This window comes from Balaenoptera physalus, assembly GCF_965194825.1.
Source record: "Balaenoptera physalus genome assembly, chromosome: 13".
In the NCBI taxonomy this organism is placed as follows: Eukaryota; Metazoa; Chordata; class Mammalia; order Artiodactyla; family Balaenopteridae; genus Balaenoptera; species Balaenoptera physalus.
The window spans coordinates 69,544,023-69,567,499 of NC_138892.1; the positions used below are offsets into that span (position 1 = coordinate 69,544,023).

Sequence of the window (23,477 nt, forward strand, 5' to 3'; positions counted from 1 at the left end):
TGTATATTCTTTCATCCTTTATCAAAAATAAGGTGACCATATGTGCATGGGTTTATCTCTGGGCTTTCTATCCTGTAGTCTGAAGTCCGGGAGCCTGATTCCTCCAAATCCGTTTTTCTTTCTCAAGATTTCTTTGGCTATTCGGGGTCTTTTGTGTTTCCATAAAAATTGTGAAATTTTTTGTTCTAGTTCTGTGAAAAATGTCATTGGTAGTTTGATAGGGATTGCATTGAATCTGCAGATTGCTTTGGATAGTATAGTCATTTTCACAATGTTGATTCTTCCAATCCAAGAACATGGTATATCTCTCATCCGTTTGTATTATGTTTAATTTCTTTCATAAGTGTCTCATAGTTTTCTGCATAGAGGTCTTTTGTCTCCTTAGGTAGGTATATTCCTGGGTATTTTATTCTTTTTTTGCAATCGTAAATGGGAGTGTTTCCTTAATTTCTCTTTCAGAATTTTCATCATTAGTGTATAGGAATGCAAGAGATTTCTGTGCATTAATTTTGTATCCTACTACTTTACCAAATTCATTGATTAGCTCTAGTAGTTTTCTGGTAGCATCTTTAGGATTCTCTATGTATAATATCATGTCATCAGCAAACAGCGACAGCTTTACTTCTTCTTCTCTGATTTGTATTCCTTTTATTTCTTTTTCTTCTCTGATTGCCATGGCAAAAACTTCCAAAACTATGTTGAATAACAGTGGTGAGAGTGGACAACCTTGTCTTGTTCCTGATCTTAGAGGAAATGGTTTCAGTTTTTCACCATTGCGAACGATGTTGGCTGTGGGTTTGTCATATATGGCCTTTATTATGTTGAGGTAAGTTCCCTCTATGCCTACTCTCTGGAGGGTTTTTATCATAAATGGGTGTTGAACTTTGCCAAAAGCTTTTTCTACATCTATTGAGATGATCATATGGCTTTTTTCCTTCAGTTTGTTAATATGGTGTATCACATTGATTGATTTGCATATGTTGAAGAATCCTTGAATTCCTGGGATAAACCCCACTTGATCATGATGTATCATCCTTTTAATGTGCTGCTGTTGGAGTCTGTTTGCTAGTATTTTGTTGAGGATTATTCCATCTATGTTCATCAGTGATATTGGCCTGTAGTTTTTTTTCTTTGTGACATCTTTGCCTGGTTTTGGTATCAGGGTGATGGTGGCCTCATACAATGAGTTTGGGAGTGTTCCTCCCTCTGCAATATTTTGGAAGAGTTTGAGAAGGATAGGTGATAGCTCTTCTCTAAATGTTTGATATAACTCACCTGTGAAGCCATCTGGTCCTGGGCTTTTCTTTGTTGGAAGATTTTTAATCACAGTCTCAATTTCAGTGCTTGTGATTGGTCTGTTTATATTTTCTATTTCTTCCTGGTTCAGTCTTGGAAGGTTGTGATTTTCTAAGAATTTGCCCATTTCTTCCAGGTTGTCCAATTTATTGGCATGTAGTTGTTTATAGTAATCTCTCATGATCCTTTGTATTTCTGCAGTGTAAGTTGTTACTTCTTCTTTTTCATTTCTAATTCTACTGATTTGAGTTTTCTCCCTTTTTTTCTTGATGAGTCTGGCTAATGTTTTATCAATTTTGTTTATCTTCTGAAAGAACGAGCTTTTAATTTATTGATCTTTGTTATCATTTCCTTCATTTCTTTTTCATGTATTTCTAATCTGATCTTTATTATTTCTTTCTTTCTGCTAACTTTGGGGTTTTTTTTGTTCTTCTTTCTCTAATTGCTTTAGGTGTATGGTTAGGTTGTTTATTTGAGCTATTTCTTGTTTCTTGAGGTAGGATTGTATTGCTATAAGCTTCCCTCTTAGAACTGCTTTTGCTGCATCCCATAGGTTTTGGGTCATTGTGTTTTCATTGTCATTTGTTTCTAGGTATTTTTTGATTTCCTCTTTGATTTCTTCAGTGATCTCTTGGTTATTTAGTAGTGTATTGTTTAGCCTCCAGGTGTTTGTATTTTTTACAGATTTTTTCCTGTAATTGATATCTAGTCCTATAACATTGTGGTCAGAAAAGATACTTGATATGATTTCAATTTTCTTAAATTTACCAAGGCTTAATTTGTGACCCAAGATATGATCTATCCTGGAGAATGTTCCATGAGCACTTGAGAAGAAAGTGTATTCTGTTGTTTTTGGATGGAATGTCCTATAAATATCAATTAAGTCCATCTTGTTTAATGTATCATTTAAAGTTGTGTTTCCATATTTATTTTCATTATCGATGATCTGTCCATTGATGAAAGTGGGGTGTTAAAGTCCCCTACTATCATAGTGTTGCTGTCGATTTCCCCTTTTATGGCTGTTAGCATTTTCCTTATGTATTGAGGAACTCCTATGTTGGGTGCATAAATATTTACAAGTGTTATATCTTCTTCTTGGATTGATGCCTTGATCATTATGTAGTGTCCTTCTACGTCTCTTGTAACAGTCTTTATTTTAAAGTCTATTTTGTCTGATATGAGAATTGCTACTCCAGCTTTCTTTTGATTTCCATTTGTATGGAATATCTTTTTCCATCCCCTCACTTTCAGTCTGTATGTGTTGCTAGGTCTGAAGTAGGTCTCTTGTAGACAGCATATATACGGGTCTTGTTTTTGTATCCATTCTGCCAGTCTATGTCTTTTGGTGGGAGCATTTAATCCATTTATATTTAAGGTAGTTATTGATATGTATGTTCCTATTACCATTTTCTGAACTGTGTTGGTTTTGTTATTGTAGGTCTTTTCCTTCTCTTGTGTTTTCTGCCTAGAGAAGTTCCTTTAGCATTTGTTGTAAAGGTGGTTTGGTGGTGTTGAATTCTCTTAGCTTTTGCTTGTCTGTAAAGGTTTTAATTTCTCCGTCAAATCTGAATGAGATCCTTGCTGGTTAGAGTAATTTTGGTTGTAGGTTTTTCCCTTGTATCACTTTAAATATGTCCTGCCACTCCCTTCTGGCTTGCAGACTTTTTGCTGAAAGATCAGCTGTTAACCTTATGGGGATTCCCTTGTATGTTATTTGTTGTTTTTCCCTTGCTGCTTTTAATATTTTTTCTTTGTATTTAATTTTTGATTGTTTGATTAATATGTGTGTGGGCATGTTTCTCCTTGGATTTATCCTGTATGGGACTCTCTACGCTTCCTGGACTTGACTATTTCCTTTCCCATATTAGGGAAGTTTTCAACTATAATCTGTTCAAATATTTTCTCAGTCCCTTTCTTTTTCTCTTCTTCTTCTGGGACCCCTATAATTCGAATGTTGGTGATTTTAATGTTGTCCTAGAGGTCTATAAGACTGTCCTCAATTCTTTTTATTCTTTTTTTTTATTCTGCTCTGTGGTAGTTATTTCCACTATTTTATATTCTAGGTCACTTATCTGTTTTTCTGCCTCTGTTATTCTGCTATTGATCCTCTAGAGAATTTTTAATTTCATTTATTGTGTGGTTCATCATTGTTTGTCTGCTCTTTAATTCTTCTAGGTCCTTGTTAATCGTTTCTTTTATTTTCTCCATTCTATTTCCAAGATTTTGGATCATCTTTACTATCATTACTCTGAATTCTTTTTCAGGTAGAATGCCTATTTCCTCTTCATTTGTTTGGTCTGGTGGGTTTTTACCTTGCTCCTTCATCTGCTGTGTGTTTCTGTGTCTTCTCATTTTGCTTCACTTACCGTGTTTGGGGTCTCCTTTTCACAGGCTGCAGGTTCGTAGTTCCCATTGTTTATGGTGTCTGCCCCCAGTGGGTAAGGTTGGTTCAGTGGGTTGTGTAGACTTCTTGGTGGAGGGGACTGGTGCCTGTGTTCTGATGGATGAGACTGGATCTTGTCTTTCTGGTGGGCAGGGCCACGTCCTGTGGTGTGTTTTCCGGTGTCCATGACCTTATGATTTTAGGTATCCTCTCTGTCAATGGGTGGGGCTGTGTTCTTGTCTTGCTAGTTGTTTGGCATAGGGTGTCCAGCATTGTAGCTTGCTGGTTGTTGAGTGGAGCTGGGTCTTAGCTTTGAGATGGAGATTTCTGGGAGACCTTTTGCCATTTGATATTACATGGAGCCGGGAGGTCTCTGGTGGATCAATGTCCTGATCTCGGCTCTCCCACCTCAGAGGCACAGGCCTGACACCTGGCCGGAGCACCAAGACCCATGGCTCAGAAAAAAAGAGAGAAAAAAATAAATAAATAAATAAAATAAAAGAGTTATTAGATAAAAAACTAAAAAGTTATTGAAAATTAAAAAAAATTAAAAATAATAAAAAGAAAGAGAGAAAGAAAGAAAGAAAGAAGAGAGCAACCAAACCAAAAAACAAATCCACCAGTGATAACAAGTGCTAAAAACTATACTAAAAAAAGAAAAAAATGGACAGACAGCACCCTAGGACAAATGGTAAAAGCAATGCTATACAGACAAAACCATACAAAGAAGCATACATATACACACTCACAAAAAGAGAAAAAGGAAAAAAATAGGTATATCTATATATATTAAAAAAAAAAGGAATAGAACAACCAAATTAATAAATAAATCTACCAATGATAATAAACTCTAAATACTAAACTAAGATAAACATAAAACCAGAAACAAATTAGATGAAGAAAGCAAACCCCAAGTCTACAGTTGCTCCCAAAGTCCACTGTCTTAATTTTGGGATGATTCATTGTCTATTCAGGTATTCCAGAGATGCAGGGTACATCAGGTTGATTGTGGAGATTTAATCCACTGCTCCTGAGGCTGCTGGGAGAGATTTCCCTTTCTCTCCTTTGTTCTCACAGCTCCTGTGGTTCAGCTTTGGATTTGGCCACACCTCTGCGTGTAGGTTGCCTGAGGGCATCTGTTCCCGCCCAGACAGGACGGGGTTAAAGTAGCAGCTGATTAGGGGGCTCTGGATCACTCAGGCCAGGGGGAGGGAGGGGTACGGAATGCGGGGCGAGCCTACAGCAGCATAGGCCGGCATGACGTTGCAACAGCTTGAGGCGGGCCATGTGTTTTCCTGGGGAAGTTGTCCCTGGATCATGGGACCCTGGCAGTGGCAGGCTGCACAGGCTCCCGTTAGGGGAGGTGTGGATAGTGACCTGTGCTTGCACACAGGCTTCTTGGTGGCGGCAGCAGCAGCCTTAGCGTCTCATGCCCGTCTCTGTTGTTCACGCTGATACCCGTGGCTTGCACCTGTCTCTGGACCTCATTTAAGCAGTGCTCTGAATCCCCTCTCCTTGCGCACCCCAAAGCAGTGTTCTCTTGCCTCTTAGCCAGGTCCAGACTTTTTCCCGGACTCCCTCCCAGCTAGCTGTGGTGCACTAGCCCCCTTCAGGCTGTGTTCAAGCGGCGAGCCCCAGTCCTCTCCCTGGGATCCGACCTCCGAAGCCAGAGCCTCAGCTCCCAGCCCCCACCAGTCCCGGCGGGTGACCAGACAAGCCTCTCGGGCTGGTGAGTGCTGGTCGGCGCCAATCCTCTGTATGGGAATCTCTCCGCTTTGCCCTCTGCACCCCTGTTTCTGTGCTCTCCTCTGTGGCTCTGAAGCTTCCCTCCGTCACCCTGTCATCTCCACCAGTGAAGGGGCTTCCTAGTGTGTGGAAACTTTTTCTCTTTCACAGCTCCCTCCCAGTGGTGCAGGTCCCATCCTTATTCTTTTGTCTCTATTTTTTCTTTATTCTTTTGCCCTACCCATGTACATGGGGAGTTTCTTGCCTTTTGGGAAGTCTGAGGTCTTCTGCCAGTGTTCAGTAGGTGTTCTGTAGGAGTTGTTCCATATGTAGATGTATTTCTGATGTATTTGTGGGGAGGAAGGTGATCTCCACATCTTACTCCTCTGCCATCTTGAAGGTCTCCCCTCTGCATACGTTTTAAAAATTACATTTTGAAAACCAGATGAAAGTGTTGAATTAAGAGAATTACAAGGCAAGATGTGTTCGGCTACTAAGACCAGGGTAGAGACAGTCTGGTCCTGTGATTGTATATTATAAAATGTTCATTTACTCTGTTCTTTAAGAAATGTTATCAGTATTCAATAATTCAAAGCTTCCTTACTACAGTCTGCTATCAAATCTAACAATGCCTTCAGCTCTCTGTCCCATTTGTGACTCAGTGATGTGAGAATGATTTAGGTACATTGTGTCACGCACCCTATTGTAGTTTTCATCAGTTTATGGTGATGAACAGAGTTCCAACTTTGTCTCTTGCTTCATATAGGAGAAAAAGTTACTTTTTATTCAGAAGGGTATATTTCCATATAAAAATAAATGAGCAGCACCATGGTATGTATCTACTCCTATTTCTTACATACAATGGTTTACTTTTGCCTATAGCTATAAAAATCACATTTGAACACTGATGTCCAAATTGCATTTGGACATGTAATTTGGATGGATGTGTCCAAATGTGATTACATCCAAGTGTGGCCCTATTAATCATGGGCCACATCTAGACAGAATTTCAGGACAATGTTAAGTATCTAGGCAAGATGGTCTCAGGATATCCTCGATTCATCATTTCCCCACATTTTCTCATTGAGACACATGCCTTGGGGCCAAGGAAAAGAACTTGGTACTGTGCAGAGGAACTCAAGCTTGAAACCAACATGGTTTTGAATTCCCCAACTGGCATTCAATTTCCCAAATCAAATGAAGGGACCCCATTTCTATTTAGAGAAGCATTAAAGGATAAAAACGTAATAACACTGAGTACTCTACCCTGCAAAAATGAAACCATGGTATCAGAACAAAAGTCGTATTTTGGAGGCTAAAGACTGTCCACCTGGTTTTTGAGAAATTTAAGATGCAAATTAGATTATAGTTTAACGAAAGGTATTGATAACCACTTAGAATAGAATGACAATAGATTCCTAAATACCAATAAAACATCAACATTTTTCAATGTAATAATTTGTATATCTCCTCTTCATAGGAATTAGATTATAAAGCTTTAAATAATTTCAAAAACCAACTTTACAGATATGCTTCTTTCTCTTTGTTAATTTCTATTTCTCCTATTCAGAACTGAATTTAGATCCATGAATATCAGAACATCATTCTACCAAAAATGTCCCCAGCTTGTAAAGTGTCCTTAGCTTTTCTATGCTTACTATGTCCTAGCAATAAGATTTAAGATGACAGTGAGCAGTGGTGACCTGAAGAATTGTACTCATGCTTTGGGTGATATTTTTGTTTCTTATTAAGAATCTCGAGTGTCTGATTTCTTTCAGTAACCCTATGCTTCTCCTAATTAGCAAAACTGCCGTGGTGTCACTTAGCTGAATAAATCCTTGGATATCTTGACATATAGTAGGTGTTGCTCATTTGTTTGTTTATTACCTGCCTCTCCCATTGGAATGTAAACTCCAAGGAGCATACAGAAATTTTTCCTGTTTTGTTCACTGTTATATTCCCCATATCTGAAGTAGTACTCAGCATATAGTAAGAACTCAAATATTTGTTGAATTGATGAATGGAGCTCTCTGAAATTTAAAGATATACAACCATCTCTTTTTGGTTTCATGTAAATGGAATTTAGGTAAACAGAGACAAAAAATACTTGTTTTTATAAATAATATTACACAGCAAACTGAGATTCTTTATTATGAAAGAAAATTGTTGCTTTATTTTTTCCCTATAAACAAGGTATACTGGAATTACACAGAGAGTAACCTAAAGACAAAGCCATTTGCCAAAGATCACAGAGGAGAAGAGAGAGTGGATAATGGGAGGAAGAAAGTGGTCAAATGTAAATGTTGTGAGATGAGGCAGTTAATGTTTGGAAAATTAGTAAAAATGCTCATTGGGATGATCCAAGACATATTTTAGTTATCATATAAATGTAAAGAAGCTCATGAGACACGTCCAACCAAGTCAGAGAACAAAGAAAGAGAATGTAGACCAACATGTGATTAAAAAAATATGGGGGATCATTTTCCACAGTGGATGATGCCAGGAAGGTGGTCAAGGCAATGTTGAATATCAGAGACACCCTGCAGTAAATGTGAAGGATGTACTAAAGAGAAAGACCAGCAGGTTACTTCTTAAATATCTTTTGACAAATATTCTTTTCTTATAAGTTATACTCTTATTTTCTCTTAATATTCACTATTGGTTTTTTTTTCCCTCAATGGCAAATGAATTCCATAACCTTTTGGAGTTCTCTCTCAGGAGTCACATATGCTATTTAAAAGATTTAAAACCTCTGGGGAAAAATCTTGGCTTTCTGGTTGAAGTAGGCTTTTTTCAACAAGTAGAAGAGACAGCAGATCTCATTCATCACTAAAACAAATCCAAGTCAAACTGTAAATCCTTACTTAAAATGTTTAAAGAAGTTGACATGTGTTTTTTATGCATTCTAAGATACCAATGAACTCTCAAAATTGTCATTGTCCAAACAATCTAATTCATCCTGAAGGCCTATTTTGTAGTGTGGTTTAATGTATTTTCTTCATCAGTAATCTTTCTTACTTGCAAAGGCCAATAGGAATTTTCCTGGCTAATTCTGAAGCCAACGTACATCAATGAGATATAAGTAACAGTTTAGTGCCTGTAGAAAAAGCAAATAAGTCAAGCCCAGAGTAGATTTGAGAAGTGAGTGTAGTTTGTTATTTTAAGAGACTTTACCGTGAAGCTCTGGCAAGATAGCAGTGGGTTGTTAAAGACAAGTTTTTTATATTTAGACAGCTTGAAAGCATCATTATTTTAAGCACCAAGGTGGAAGAGTGTCTGATGAAATGCACTGGGTCTCATTTACAGATGTCCTGCCCTGGCAGACTGATGTGATGAAGCAGAAAATAAAAGTCAGTCTTGTAAGTGTTTACAACTAATAGAAATGCATCATGTGGCATCTAGGAATAATAGGAAATCAATATCCCTCACTAGGGCAATAGAGTTCACCAATATGCAAGGAAAGAGTGCTTGACATTTTAGAGACTCCTATGTGTATATGTGTGTGGAGGTGTGTAGACAAACCATTGACTAGGACAAGTTGCTGACAACTAAAGCTATTGCAAAGTCTAAAGAAACACAGTGGCATAACTCAATGATAGATCCTTTTGGATAAAGTCTTCCATCCATCATCAAACAGCAACTTGACCTACTTTGCACTTCTTAAGAAGAGTGAATATTAGCTACATAATAAATCGATATTTTTTTAATTAAATGAGAACTCCTGATAACTCCTCTTTTCCTAAAGAGGAAAGAGTGAAATCTAGTGGAAGGAAATTTTTAGACAGCATACTTTCATGTTATTTTTCAGACACTGGCTGCAGTCCAATGGCACACAGCCCTTGCTTATTCTGTGCTTTATTGTATTTGGACATTTGGTATAAAATGTCACTGCTCCAGTATCTGTTCTGGCTCTATGCATGCTGCCAGGAATGGTCACATTCAATTGTCTGAATGACTAATTTCTTCTATAGGCTATATAGGAAAATTAATTGCATACTGTCAAAAGAGTAGATACTGTCCTTGGTAAAATTTTTATTTAATATTGAAGTCATTTTTCTCCGTGAAAAATTATTAATAGTGGAGATCAGTGGATAAATGTGATTCAATATAAAAATACTCACTTCACAAACAATAGAGAGGGTATGAAGTTGATCTAAATATCAGATGGGTGGTTGAGGTAAAGGGCCTCTAGTGTTTCTTGCAATAAGTTCATTTCTATTTTCATAATTTTTTGTCAAGAATGTCTCATGGAGCATATATTCTAATAGAAGAGAGACCAGTCAATCAGCAAATAGCAATAAAATATGGTGTCAAATAGAGATAAATGCTTTAAAGAAAATAAAACAGGGTAAGGGGTTGGAGAGTGGTGAGTTAGGGGTGGGTACTAGTTTAGTTAGTCAAAAGAAAGCCTCTTTGAGGATGACCTTTGTATGGAGTGCTGACTGGTATGAAAGAACAAGCTCTGTAAATCTCTGGAGGAGGAGCTGATCAGCTAGAAGGAAGAGCACATGCAAAGGCCCTGAGGAGGAAATGAGCTGGGAATGTCCAAGAAACAGCAAGGATAGAGTGGCTATAGGAGTGTGAGTGATGTGGAGAGTGGGAGGTTGGCTGTATGTGGAATAAAGTCCAGTTTAAAGACAACTGTAGTAATTTAGGTGCGAGATGTTGGTGGTTAAACAATGGTGGTCAGGTGTTCAGATCAGGATGTATTTTGAAGTGTCACCAGCTGAGCTTCTGAACTTACCAGTTGCTCCGGCAACTGGTAAATGACAGCATCGTTTACTGAGAAGGGAGAATTTGGGGAACCAATAAACTTGTAGCAGATAGGGAGGTGGGTAAGAAATCCAGAGGTCTATTTAGAACACGCTCTATATCAAGTGGAGGTATTGCGCAGGCAGTTGGGAAGCGTAGGGGAGGGATCAAGACGGGAGATGTCGTGTGGAAGTCACCCGTGCACCTACTGATCTAAAACCACGAAGCTGGATGAAATCATCTAGAAAGGGGTACAGAAAGCCAAGAGAAGAGAGCTGGGGACTGACCGGTGAGGCACTCTGACATTTGGAAGTTGGAAGAGGAGAAGCCAGTACGGAAAACAAGGCAAGAATGGTGTATAAGAAGAACAGGAGATGAGAGTCTGCCTGCTGATGCGGGGGACACGGGTTCGAGCCCTGGTCTGGGAGGATCCCGCATGCCGCGGAGCGACTAGGCCCGTGAGCCACAACTGCTGAGTCTGCGCGTCTGGAGCCTGTGCTCCGCAACAAGAGGGGCCGCGATAGTGAGAGGCCCACGCACCGCGAAGGGGGGTGGCCCCAACTTGCCACAACTGGAGAAGGCCCTCGCAGAGACGAAGACCCAACACAGCCCAAAATAAATAAATAAATAAATAAATAAATAAATAAATAAATAAATAAATAAATAAATAAATTTAAAATATGGAAAAAAATCATTTAAGTTTCTAGCACATCTTTAAAAAAAAAAAAAAAAAAGAAGACCAGGAGAAAGTGCATCCTAGAAGCTAGGTGAAAAGTGTCTCAAGAAGGCAGAAGCGGTCAACTTTGTTGAATGCAGCTGAAAGTAAGAAGACTGAAAGTTAACCATAGGATTCAGTACTGTAGGAGAGCGGTTGTGGGGTTTGTTTTGGCTGCACGGTGCGGCATCTTTGTTCCCCTACCAGGGATGGAACCCGCGCCCCACGCATGGAATCTTAACCCCTGGACCGCCAGGGAAGTCCCAGGAGTTGTTGATCTCGATAAGACCTCCAAGCTCCAGAGGAAGCTGATGTTGGAGACAAAGGCCTGACTGCAGCTGGTTCAAGAGAAAATGGGAAGTGAGAAGTAGAGACAATAATTACAGAACTCTTATGAGGAGCTTTGCTGTGAGTGGGAACAGAGTAAAGAGGCAGTAACTGGAGAGAGACTATGATTCTGTTAATTTCAAATAAATTTGTTAGTGTCAAATAAAGTCAGTTTTGGCAGGATAAGGGACTCTGAGTGGGACCTGAAATATCGTTTTTATATTTTAAGTAGCTTCTGCAATGGCTAAAGTTAAAAGCTGGTGTGCACCAGGGTGCATGTGCTGATTGTTTACAGCTGGCGGCCATTCTGGTTGATGAATACCTCCACTGTATCAGTAGTTAAATATTTTGACTATCACTGTCTGTGAAGTCAAAATGGCTGTTTTCCTGAAAAAACCAAACAACGCTAGGCTAAGTTAATTGTATCTGGAATGTAGCAGACTTTTAGAAACAATAGGCTGGATCCTTGCTGCTCTACCAATGTGATTTCCTTCTGTTTCATCTTTCTCAGTAAAGACAATCACAGAATGTCTGCCTCTGACCCCCACGAACCACCCGGTGATAACACGAACAGAAAGTAAAACCTTTAGAGCAATGGATTTGAACTGCCAGACACACGCCTTTCTTCAATGTGTTTTAGGTCAAGAGTGTTCATCCTCTGAGCTCTAGAGAAAAATTATCAACCTTCAAGTAAGAGAGGATAGACTAGGAAAACAAGATATATAGAGGCAGGGTGGAGGGATGGAAACAATAAAATACATTTTGTTGTTGGAGAATTATACCCTCAGTGAACTGAAAAGTTTTCTGAACCTATTTTTAGTCCAGAGGTCAATGGCCAAGAAAAACCTAAAATGCATTGTTTTCCTTGTTGGGAACCTATGTGAGAGAGATTCTACCACCCGCAGGGTCCTTTTGGAAAACAAGTTTCCAAGCTGGGGTAAAGAAGCCTTACACGCATGTGAGCAGTTGCCTGTCCTTATACTGACACGATGCATTCAGAAAAGCCCGAGGTGATTACAGTGGGTTTGGATTATAGAGTCCACATAGCACTTTTAGAGCGAATGAGAAGTCTATATTTCTTGCAGAAGTTTCCAGTAACTCACGCAATTTCCACATAGGATAGTATCACACTATTATTCAACTAATTCAACACTTATTGAATGCTGACTATAGGCAAAGCATTTATTCTCAAAGAATATCTAATGGCATTAATAAAGAAAGAAATTACACTCTTCCTTTTGCAGATATAGACAGTGAGGGTCAGTGAGGTCACTAGATTCTTCCCATATTACCCAACAGACAACTGGTAGAGAAAAGATTAGATGAAATTCAATCAGTACACCTTGAACTATATTTCACTGCACCCCCCTTATTGAGAATCCTATTTAGGAGAAAGCAAACCCTGTTTAGGAGATTGACTTTATTTTCATATGCTATTCAGACAAAGCAAACCAACATTTATCATAAACTTGCTCTGTGTCAAGCATTTGATCCACTGTAAACCACATGCAAATATATATGGCAAGTAAGCTTTTTCTCATTTTATAAGGAAGTAAACTGAGGCTAAGAGAACAGTCAAGTAGCTTGCCCAATGCTGCACAATGGGTACCAAAAGGATTGGTTACCAGGTCAGTCTGACTCCAAAGGTATTTTTTATACCATACCAAGCTTGTTCAAGCTCTAATGTTGCAATTATCTTCCCACCTAAAAGCCAACTGTCATGCCAATATGTGTTTCCTTTGGATGCTAACTTATCTGTAATGGAAACTTTCCTTTAAGTGGTATGTTGTAGCTCATCTTGAAATAATGTTGGCACCTGCAGCACACGAAGAAGGAATCCTGTCTCACTGCCACTGCAAAGTGAAATAATGGCAGCGGGTCTACGTTTATCCTGCGAGTCATTGACAAAGCCTGCAAAATATGCAGGTTGAGGTGCACATTTAACTCTAGATGGTTTATGACCATCTTAGAATTTTTACTGCCAATGCATAGATTTGTCTCTAAACTTAGAATATTTCTAGTAATGAATACTATCTCCCCAACTTCTTTGCACTTCGGTTTTCTCACCTGAGGAAATTTTTCATCATACATAGGCACTCTGATGGCAGACTCCTATATCACTGCATTGGAAAACAGGATGGATTTGGGGATGATTTAGTGCCCACTAGTGTTGGCTATCAAACTTTGCAACTTCCTAAAAAGACAAAACTTTTATGTTTCTTTGGAAGTTGTATGACAGTGAGATTTGTGCTGTTAACACATTGTGGCTGGACATATCATTAAGTGATAAAATTTTATATTATGTAGGTGACTCGAGGCAGTGCAAAAACATGAGAAAGAGAACTATAAGGACAATATAACAAATATAACCTACATTATCCTTATAGTTTTCTTTCTTGTGTTTATCTACATATGTATAGTATAATTTTATGCAATGTATATATAAAATATATATATTCTGCATAGTTATCTAAAAAACTATTTTATTTTATCTCAAGTCTTCCTTGTTCTGTATATCAGTGGACTAATTTACTATGTTACTGGGCACCCCTTACTTCAAGGATTAATTCTTCTTGCTCATAATTATGACAGGTAGAAGATGACACGATTTTCATAAATGTAACATTATTAATAATCTATTCAAAGCCCATCTTGATATTTGATTTTAAACAGAATTATCCGTGTAAACAACATTGAAAAATATATTGGTAATGTTATGAGGATGCAGCTCCATATAACATCCCTGTGTAAAATATCAGATTTCTAATGAAATGCATCATATTTAGAAATATTACAAACTATCCTTAAGCATATGTGGAAACAAAGTAACAGTGAACTTTGGAAAGGTGGTAAAAATTATCAGAAAATAATTTTATGGTACCTCAGGATAATATCTCCTAACATTTTTATTTGTAAAATTTGGTAAGCCTATGGTTCTGAAAATTGACTTTTAATGCACAGAGAAGCTACATGAAAGCAATCATAAAAACTAAAAATAAAACACAAAATTTTGCCTTCAAGCACTGGATTGTACTTGGTGAGTCATACGTAAATGTGAAATCATTACATTTGCCAGTTGCCAAAGGCTTTGCTTTATGGATATCTGCAACACATAGACATAAATCAATTAATATGCTATTTTTCCTGTATAAACCCAGGTGCACTTGATTCATTACCTCTCACTAGAGGAGAAGTTGGCAAATCGACATCATTATGAAACTGTTCAGGCAATAGACTATCTTCAGAAATTAGTTTTCTGAAAACGGTTCCAAATTGTTTTACAAAGTTATGACTTGCTGACAGATCCCCACCCCCACTCCCAATTCAGAGATACCAGGACTTTTAATATTGTGTTTCTCTTTTAAATAATAAATCCACTCTTTAACAACTACACACCCATATTAAAAACTTCAACTAATCATGTATCATTTGCTTTTCAGTACAGATACAGGATTGCCTTAGCCAGAAATGCAGACTTCTTCATATCTCTTCTTTGGAAACAATACAGATGAAGAATGTTTGGGTGTTTTAATGTAAGCACCTGCAAGAGATGCTAATTAACTCAGAATCAGTGAAAGATTTCAATTGTACTTTCTGAGGCTCAATTATGTACAATGGGAAAGAATAAATATGAGCATAATTAACAGTTTTTCTATTTTTCTTTTTCAAGTCAGTGGTTTATGATTTAGCATTCCTTCACTGACAATTATATAGCATGATCAATAGTTTACTCATGCTATGGTCCAAATAAAGATATGCCCTCTAAAGTGATTTAAATGTAAGGAAATGGATTTCTTTTTACAATATTATCAAATATTCTGCTTGCCACACCTCCAGCTGGGCACTGTAAGTGGTGAACTGTTATGACAACGGCCACTATTCAATGAGCTAAATGAAACAGGCTCCGCACCAGCATACCTATTTACATACATTTCCTTATTTTATCTTTAAAACAAGGGTATGAAGTAGGTTTTCTTTTCCCATTTTGCAGTTACGGAAACCCAGGTTCAGAGAATGTACCAGACTTACCCACTATCATACAGGTAATAAGTGGAAGAGTAGGAGCCAAACCCAGGTCTTCCCAGCCTCATACCCGGTGTTCTTTATACCACACTCAGGAAGGTGACTAGGAATTTAGCATGTCCTGCCTCTAAATGACCTATTACTGTCTTAGTTTAACCATTGTTTTTTTTTTTGTTGTTGTTTTTGTTTTATTGTCTCCCTCATTGAGTCCTAAGGGAGCCAATGAGTTGGCCACAATTGTTTGTTTCTTTTCCCTCCTCCCTACTCTGTGATTTCTACAGTCGTTATTTTCCATTAAAAGTAGACCTCGCTTCCGCCACCACCATTTCTAAGCTAACACTTGTTTTGCTATCCTGGCTGAAAGCTAATCCCTCTCTTTTTTTTTTTTTTTTTTTGCCTTTTTTAAAAGAAATGTATCTTGTCTTTTCCTTTCATGCCACATCTTTTATTTACTAAATATTTGTACACACGGCAATTGGTTGTGTCAGCCCCTTTTCTCCGCATTGGCAATACAGTAAGGAACCAGGTAGATCTGGTTCTAGGCTCTGCCTTCATGGGGTTTAAGTTTGAATGTAGCATAAGCACGCAAACAGAATAATTTCAGAAAATGATTAGTGCTAAAGAGAAAATAAGTCAGGATGATTGATTAGCAGAAGCTACTTTAGATAGGGTTAGAGAAGATCTTTTGGTGGATAAAACCTCTCCAGTGAAAGGTACCAGGTACTGTGATATATGCTATGGATGCAACAGGGACCAAAACAAACCAACAGAGTCCCTGCTCTCAAGTAGCTTAAGTCTAGAGGGAGCAAAAGATGAAAGACTTAGTGTCAATTAAATGAAATAAGAAGTAATAAGTGCTTTGAAGGAAATAAACTGAAGACTGAGAAAGAGAATAACAAAGAGGCCACTCAGGAAGGCATCTTGGAAGAGGTGATACCTGATCTGAGAACTGAGGATGGGACTGATCCAGCCACACAAAGAACAGAGAATATTGTGCAAAGCAAGTGCTCAATTCTCTACTTTATGCCAGGTACTCTGCTTGGTCCTAGCGATACAATGGTGAACAAAAGCCTATGTGCACTATGATTTCTTGGCTCTTATAATCTAGTGGGCAATTTAGACATGAATAACATAATGATGGAAATAGACCTTGATACTTCTGGGTTAACTTGCATGGCCATGCCCATCCGTCACTCACTTAACCATCGCAATGTCACAGTCTTTGGTATATGTAACTCTTGGCTATTTTCTTCAGTGCTGGCACCAAAGAATCTTCTGTTATAGCTACATGATATACTACTGCATGACGTTCATTAACTTTTCATATTTATGTGTTGATTATATGCTTCTTGAAGGTACACTTCTTTATGTTTCTCTCAGTCCTCAGCATAATGCTAAACACATAGTAGGAAGTAAAAACCATTCATGGTTTAATTATTCATCAATATTTACAAGGTGCTTACAGTGTGCCAGAAACTGTACAAGGCTGTGGGATACCAAAGATATAAATCAAAATTCAAGAAGCTCATTCCCTAGAGAAGAAGTAAACAAGTTAAACAGTACTTGCAGGAAAATATGGAAGCATAATAACAGAGGCATTAAACAGGTCCCCAGTAGGAGTTTCTATTCAAACATTGAGAGAACAAGTGAATTAACCAATCATTTCCTATCTTCCATTTTCACAGTAACCACAGGCTATTGAGAGTGTGTAGATCATCACCATGCTGTAGGAATAGGATGGAGCCATATAAATTTCTCACCTTTGCTATAATTTGAGGAGTTACTGGTTTTAAACACAGACCAAATGAACTTTTCCCAGTGAATAATTTTGGTTTATCTAACTTTAGGTTATCTAAGGATCATCATTCACAAGTGCACTTTTTCCCCCAGTTTTATTAAGATATAATTGACATATAGCACTGCATAAGTTTAAGGTATACAACATAATGATTTGATTTACATATGTCATGATTTGATTACCACAAATTTAGTGAACATCCAACACCTCATATAGATTCAACAATAAAGAAATAGAAAATCTTTTTCCTTGTGAAGAGATCTCTAGGATTTACTCTCTTAACAAATTTCATATATAATGTACAGCAGTATTAATTATCTTTATCATGTTGTACACTGCATCCCTAGTATGTATTTTTCTTGTAACTGAAGTTTGTACCTTTTAACTGCCTTCATCTAATTCCTCCTCACCCCCCACCTTTGCTAGCCACAAATCTGATCTCTTTTTCTATGTTTGTTTGTTTGTTTTTGAAGTGTAGTTGACCTACAAAACTATGTTAGTTCCTGGCAGACAACATAGTGCGTCCATATTTCTATACATTTCAAAATGATCACCATAAGTCTAGTCATCATCCCATGTGTTCTCTGTATCTATGACTCTGCTCTGTAAGTTATGCTTGTTCATTTGTTTTGTTTTTAGATTCTGCGTATAAGTGAAATCATACTTTGTCATAGACTAATTGCCCATATAAGTGTGAATTCATTTCTGGGTTGTCTATTCTATTCCATTGATCTGTATGTCTGTTTTCCTGCCAGTAACATACTGTTTTCACTACTGTAGCTTTGTACTGTAGTTTGAAATCAGGGAATGCTCTTTGTTCTTCTTCCAGCTTTGTTCTTTTTTTAAAAAAATTAATTAATTAATTAATTTATTTATTTTTGGCGGTGTTGGGTCTTCGTTTCTGTGCGAGGGCTTTCTCTAGTTGTGGCAAGCGGGGGCCACTCTTCATCGCGGTGCGCGGGCCTCTCACCATCGCGGCCTCTCGTTGCGGAGCACAGGCTCCAGACACGTAGGCTCAGTAATTGTGGCTCACGGGCCTAGTTGCTCCATGGCATGTGGGATCTTCCCAGACCAGGGCTCAAATCCGTGTCCCCTGCATTGGCAGGCAGATTCTCAACCACTGTGCCACCAGGGAAGCCCCCAACTTTGTTCTTCTTTCTCAAGCTTGTTTTGGCTATTCGAGGTCTTAAACTAATTTGTTCTAGTTCTGTGAAAAGTTCATTGGTATTTTGATAGGGATTGCATTTACTCTGTGGATTGTCTTGGGTAGTATGGTAATTTTAACAATATTAATTCTCCCAATCCATAAGCACAGTGTATCTTTCCATCTGTTTGTGTCACTTTCAATATCTTTCATCAGTTTTCCAAGTACAGATCTTTTACCTCCTTAGTTAGATTTATTCCCAGGAATTTTATTCCTTTTGACGCAATTGTGAATGGGACTTTCTTAATTTCTCTTTCTGATAGTTCATTTTTAGTGTATAGAAATGCAACAGATTTTTGTATATTAATTTTATATCCTGCAATTTTACCAAATTCATTGGTGAGTTCTAATAGTTTTTTACTGGTGTCTTTAGGATTTTCTGTGTGTAGTATCATGTCGCCTGCAAACAGTGACACTTTCACTTCTTTTCCAATTTTGATTACTTTTATTTATTTTTCTTGTCTCATTGCTGTGGCTAGGACTTCCAATACTATGTTGGATAAAAAGTGGCAAGGGTGGGCATTTTCAGCTTGTTCCTGATCTTCAGGAACTGCTTTCAGCTTTTCACCATTGACTATGATGTTAGCTGTAAGGTTGTCATATATGGATTTTATTATGCTAAGGTATGTTCCCTCTATAACACTTTGTTTAGAGGATTTATCATAAATAAATGTTGAATTTTGTTAAATGCTTTTCTGCATCTATTGAGATGATCATATGATTTTTATTCTTTAATTTGTTAAGGTAGTGTATCACATTGATTGATTTGTTGATATTGAAAAATCCTTGCATCCCTGGGATAAATCCCACTTGATCACAGTGTATGATCCTTTTAATGTATTGTTGGATTCGGTTTGCTAATATTTTGTTGAGGATTTCTGTATCTATGTTCATCAGTGATATTGGCCCATAATTTTCTTTTTTTATGATATCTTTGTCTGGTTTTATTATCAGAGTGATGTTGGCCTTGTAGAAAGAGTTCAGAGGTGTTCTTTCCTCTACAATTTTTTCAGAATAGTTTGACTCTTCTCTAAATGTTTGGAAGAACTAACCTGTAAATGTCTGGCCCTGGACTTCTGTTTGTTGGGAGGTTTTGTTTTTTTTTCTAATTAATGATTCATTTTCATTATTGGCAATTGGTCTGTTCATATTTTCTATTCCCTCCTGATTCAGTCTTGAGGTAATTATTTGGTAAACGACTATGGCATAAATCAGATAACCATATAACAGCTCACCACTGAAAACAGCTATGTGCATACCATTTCCCCCAATGCTTCTATAATTAATAAGAAAACTACAATCTTATTTACCTCCTTGAAATGGGACTTCATGTATTGGTATATGCACACATACCTAATTATTTTCAGGGAACATTTGGCCATGTAAATTAAAATGGCAGAGAAATTATCTGTTCTATCCAAGTAAATCTACTTTCCTACATCTGGTACAAATCTGTGTTTTCTATGAGAGTCATCTTTCTCTTTTCTATCTGGTTTCACACTATCAAAGTAATTAAATATAGACATGGTGGAAAATAAAATCAAAACACTTGTTTGTGCATAGACAAATATTCCTTACTTTTCCACTTTTAAAGTGGCTGCTTTGCCAACTTATGAACATAGTAAGTCTTTAGATAGTTTTATTTTCTTACTATTTCTTTTTCTGACTTATTTGTTAATTTTGGAGTATGTTTATATAGACTTGTTTTAACATACTTATACATCCATATTAATCTGATAATTCTACATGTGGAAATCTTTCTGCTAAGGAAATAACTTAAAATATAAAAATCCTTATGAATAAAGATAGAGTTTCAATTTATTGTTACTCAATAAAGTGAAAAAGTGGAAACAATCTTATGATAGAAGAGTGAAACGTATTATGGTATATCATTCCATGGAAAATTATACAAGCTTCTCAGAATTAAAACTATGCAAACTTTATGATATATTGTTAAGTTAAAAGTACATAATATAAAATTGAATATTCACTATAATTCTAAGAGTAATCTTGCATATACACAGTATTAAAAAACAAACCAAACAAAAAGCTAGCAAAAGATATGAAGATAATATACCAAATTTGTTCTGTATTGCAGTAAAATTACCGATGGTTTAAAAAGCCCTTGCTTTTCAAATTTCTAAAGTGTTCATATATTATTTTAATTTTGTAGCTACAAATATTTATAAACACACTCTAGACACTTTCACATTTTTCAGAGCAATTCCTTTCTTTTTTTAAATCTCTCTTTAATTCCAACAATTTCTTTCTTTAAACTCTAACCTTATATTGTCTTATAAATCTTGCTTTTATTCAATCTTGCTTTTATTTACTTTTGGTTGAAGCAATTCCTTTTCAACTCTGGGTTCAAAGGGGATACAATATCACCTGCGTTCTCTCAATGTCCCCAGTGCGCTGTGAGATTTAATGAGATAACGTCCATGCAGCACTTTATGTTCCTTAGAGAAAGGTGCTATATAAAAACAATGCATTATAATTATTTATATTATTATAAAACCACAGAGATATTAGACCTACAATTTAGCACAAGGAGACAGGGTTGGACTCAATCCAAGTTCTGGCTGGGCAATGTCCCTTAATGCCAAACTAGAAGACAAGAGTGGGAGGAAGTTGCTCCCTGCACTGAGAGTACCAAAAGGCAAACTCCCACTTCCTCTCAAGGTTAAAAACAGGATACTTCGGTTTTTATGTACAATCCTCTAAAAATTACAGTGTGTCATTTGTGTTTGCTTGATATACCACTCTGCTGAGTTCCAACTGAATACATTCCCAGTTATTTATGGGAAATAAGCTTCCAGAGCTAGGGTTAAAATTCAGCTATTACTGATTACTCGAAATCGTCAGATGATCTGAGGACTGTGTACTAATGAAGAATAACACAACTTCTGAACTGAATTAGAGGCATATAGTATGGCCACCCCTTACTTTATGCACAAATCGCTTAGCCAACCACTCATAAGTGGTCAACCACTTCCGAGCACTTCTAGAGAAGGGACACGTTTACTTCCTAAAAAAAACTCTGACACTTAGAATGTTCTACTCTGCATTTAGCCAGATCCTGCCTTCCTGTTGTTCTGCTTTCTGAAGCCACACTAAGTGTCCATCCTCTGACTTAGTCATTTCACTATGCTTTTTTATTCATTCATATAGTCAACACTTACTCTAGCCATTGTGTAGGCTCCCTGTGAGGCTCTGGGGACACAGAGAATTTTTGATACTTCTCTGTTCTACAGGATCTCACAGTCTAATGGGGCACAGACACCAAGATAGGGAAATCATCATAAACATGGTAAGTGCTATGTTGCAGGTAGGAAGTAAAGTGTCAAAGGACAGAGAGGGGGGAAGAAATTCATCCTGCCTGAGAGCATTCAAAAAGGCTTCCCAGAGAAGGTGATTTTTGTCCTCCTGTTGAAAAGATGACTAAGATGGCTAAGATTTTGCCAGCTGAAGCAAAAGAGCATAAAATAGTTGTGAATGGGCCAGGTTTGTGCAGGGAAGGGTGAGAAGTTTGGTATGGTTGAATCTGAGTGGTAGGAATGAGACTGAGAGGCCAGAGCCTGAGGGTTTTATTTCCAATGCTTCCATGATTGGACTTTATGCAACATGCAATGGGGCCAACAAGAGATTCTGGCGCTGGTGAATGACATGATCAGAACTGTCCTTAGGAAGATGACCATAGTAATAATGTAGGTAGATTAATGACTAGAGTGGGGAGAGTCTTGTGATAAGAAGTTACTGTAAAAGTCTATGGAAGACTTGATGAAGCCAGTGCTAGGAGGGCAGGAGTGAGGTTTGAGAAATTAATGATGGCACTGATGTCAATATATTGGATATGAGAACCAAAGGTGTGGGAGAAGCAAAAGGCAAATCTATTTTCCTTACTTGAGAGACTGAATAGATGGTGACATAATTAACAACCACCACAAAATATAGGAGGCAGAGCAATTTGGGGGAGAATGGTAAGGTCATAAAACAAGTTCTGACTGTTAAGTATGAGACTCCTATGGGATATTCAAGTGGCAGTGTCCAGAAGACAAGTGGAATGTGGGTCTGCAGCTCGGAGAAGAAGTCAAAGCTGGAAAGAAACTGGAAAAAATATTCCAAATATAATAAACAGAAGAAAATAGTTTATAGGAATTCAGTTGAATACCTAGTGAGGCACTATTGTGATCCCCCTTATTCTGTTAATGCTGTTATTTCTTCCTAGGATTCTGCTGACTCCGCAGACTCATTCAGAAGACAATACTATAAATGTGAAATGGATGAAAGGAGCTTAATTTAACTACACTTTGCACCTTTATAATTTTAATTTGGGTTTCATTTTGTTGTTGTTTGACAAGTGCAGTTCTTTTCCTTTATCTGCTTTACATATAATCTTGTAATCTGTCCTTCTTTTTCGTATCATATCTTACTCATTTGTCTTCCCCAAGACACCTCCATAGGAAAAGGAAGTTAAGGCATTTCAAGACCTCTTATTCTTAAAAAATTGCCTCATCACCTCCCCCCACACTGCCACACATACACTAGTACCGGGAAGTTGACCAATGGGTCTCACAATTGCACATGAACTTGGTTCTTGCTTTTACCAAGTAGCATCTGCCTTTTCCATTATTTTTTTCTGACTCACAACAGATATTGACCACAAAAGATAATATTCATGAACTTGCTAGGAAAATACTGGAAAGACACTGAGGATTCTGATTAGCCTTTGTGAAACTGTCTGCCTCCACTGCTAGAGTTACTGGTTTTGCCTCCAACTAATGACTGTTGAAGATGTTTCCAGTTCTACTTCTTCTTGGGGTCAGGTATCAATCAGGGTGATCCAGCCTCCTGTTGCAGTCATTCTTTCTGTTCTATGCACTCCATTCTTCTGGTGCTATATATAGCCTACTCTATCAAGCTTCTCTATTCCTATAGGATGGATTATTTCCCCAAATCCTCCTCAATCCATCATGCAAATGAACTCTTGGCAAGCCAATCCCCTAGGGCTCTCCATACATATCTGATCATGTCTGATTCAAGGTAAATACAGATTGGGTGATCATGGGTAATGCCACATGTCTCAAATGGAATAACCAGGTAGAGTCTATGTAATTTCCAAATAGCCAATGGAAAGGAAGTGTCAAATCAAACAGAATTAAATCTTTTTATGTCTTAGACTTTCATTTTGAGAAGTTCAAAACACTATCTCATTACTAAATTCAAACAGAAACTTGATCATTCTAAAGCAATA

The 23,477-nt window shown here is 37.5% G+C and overlaps 2 protein-coding genes across 13 annotated transcripts in view; one reads left to right on the top strand and one right to left on the bottom strand.

The window, feature by feature from the left end:
* Positions 1–23,477, top strand: part of NELL2 (neural EGFL like 2) — a 601,925-nt gene that overhangs the window by 483,679 nt on the left and 94,769 nt on the right. The gene's annotated exons all lie outside the window — the stretch shown is intronic.
* The window catches only part of TMEM117 (transmembrane protein 117), a 522,112-nt gene that overhangs the window by 17,474 nt on the left and 481,161 nt on the right, over positions 1–23,477 (bottom strand). The window contains exon 7 of one of the 12 annotated variants that reach the window (XR_014252821.1): positions 3,663–5,813. The exons of 7 other annotated variants lie outside the window; for them this stretch is intronic. Coding sequence is in view for 4 of the 5 variants with exons in the window: in XM_082422586.1 (XP_082278712.1) it covers positions 22,016–22,330 (315 nt within the window). In the remaining variant the exon portion in view is untranslated. 4 more of the 12 variants (XM_082422577.1, XM_082422574.1, XM_082422586.1 and 1 more) reach the window with 4 other exon arrangements.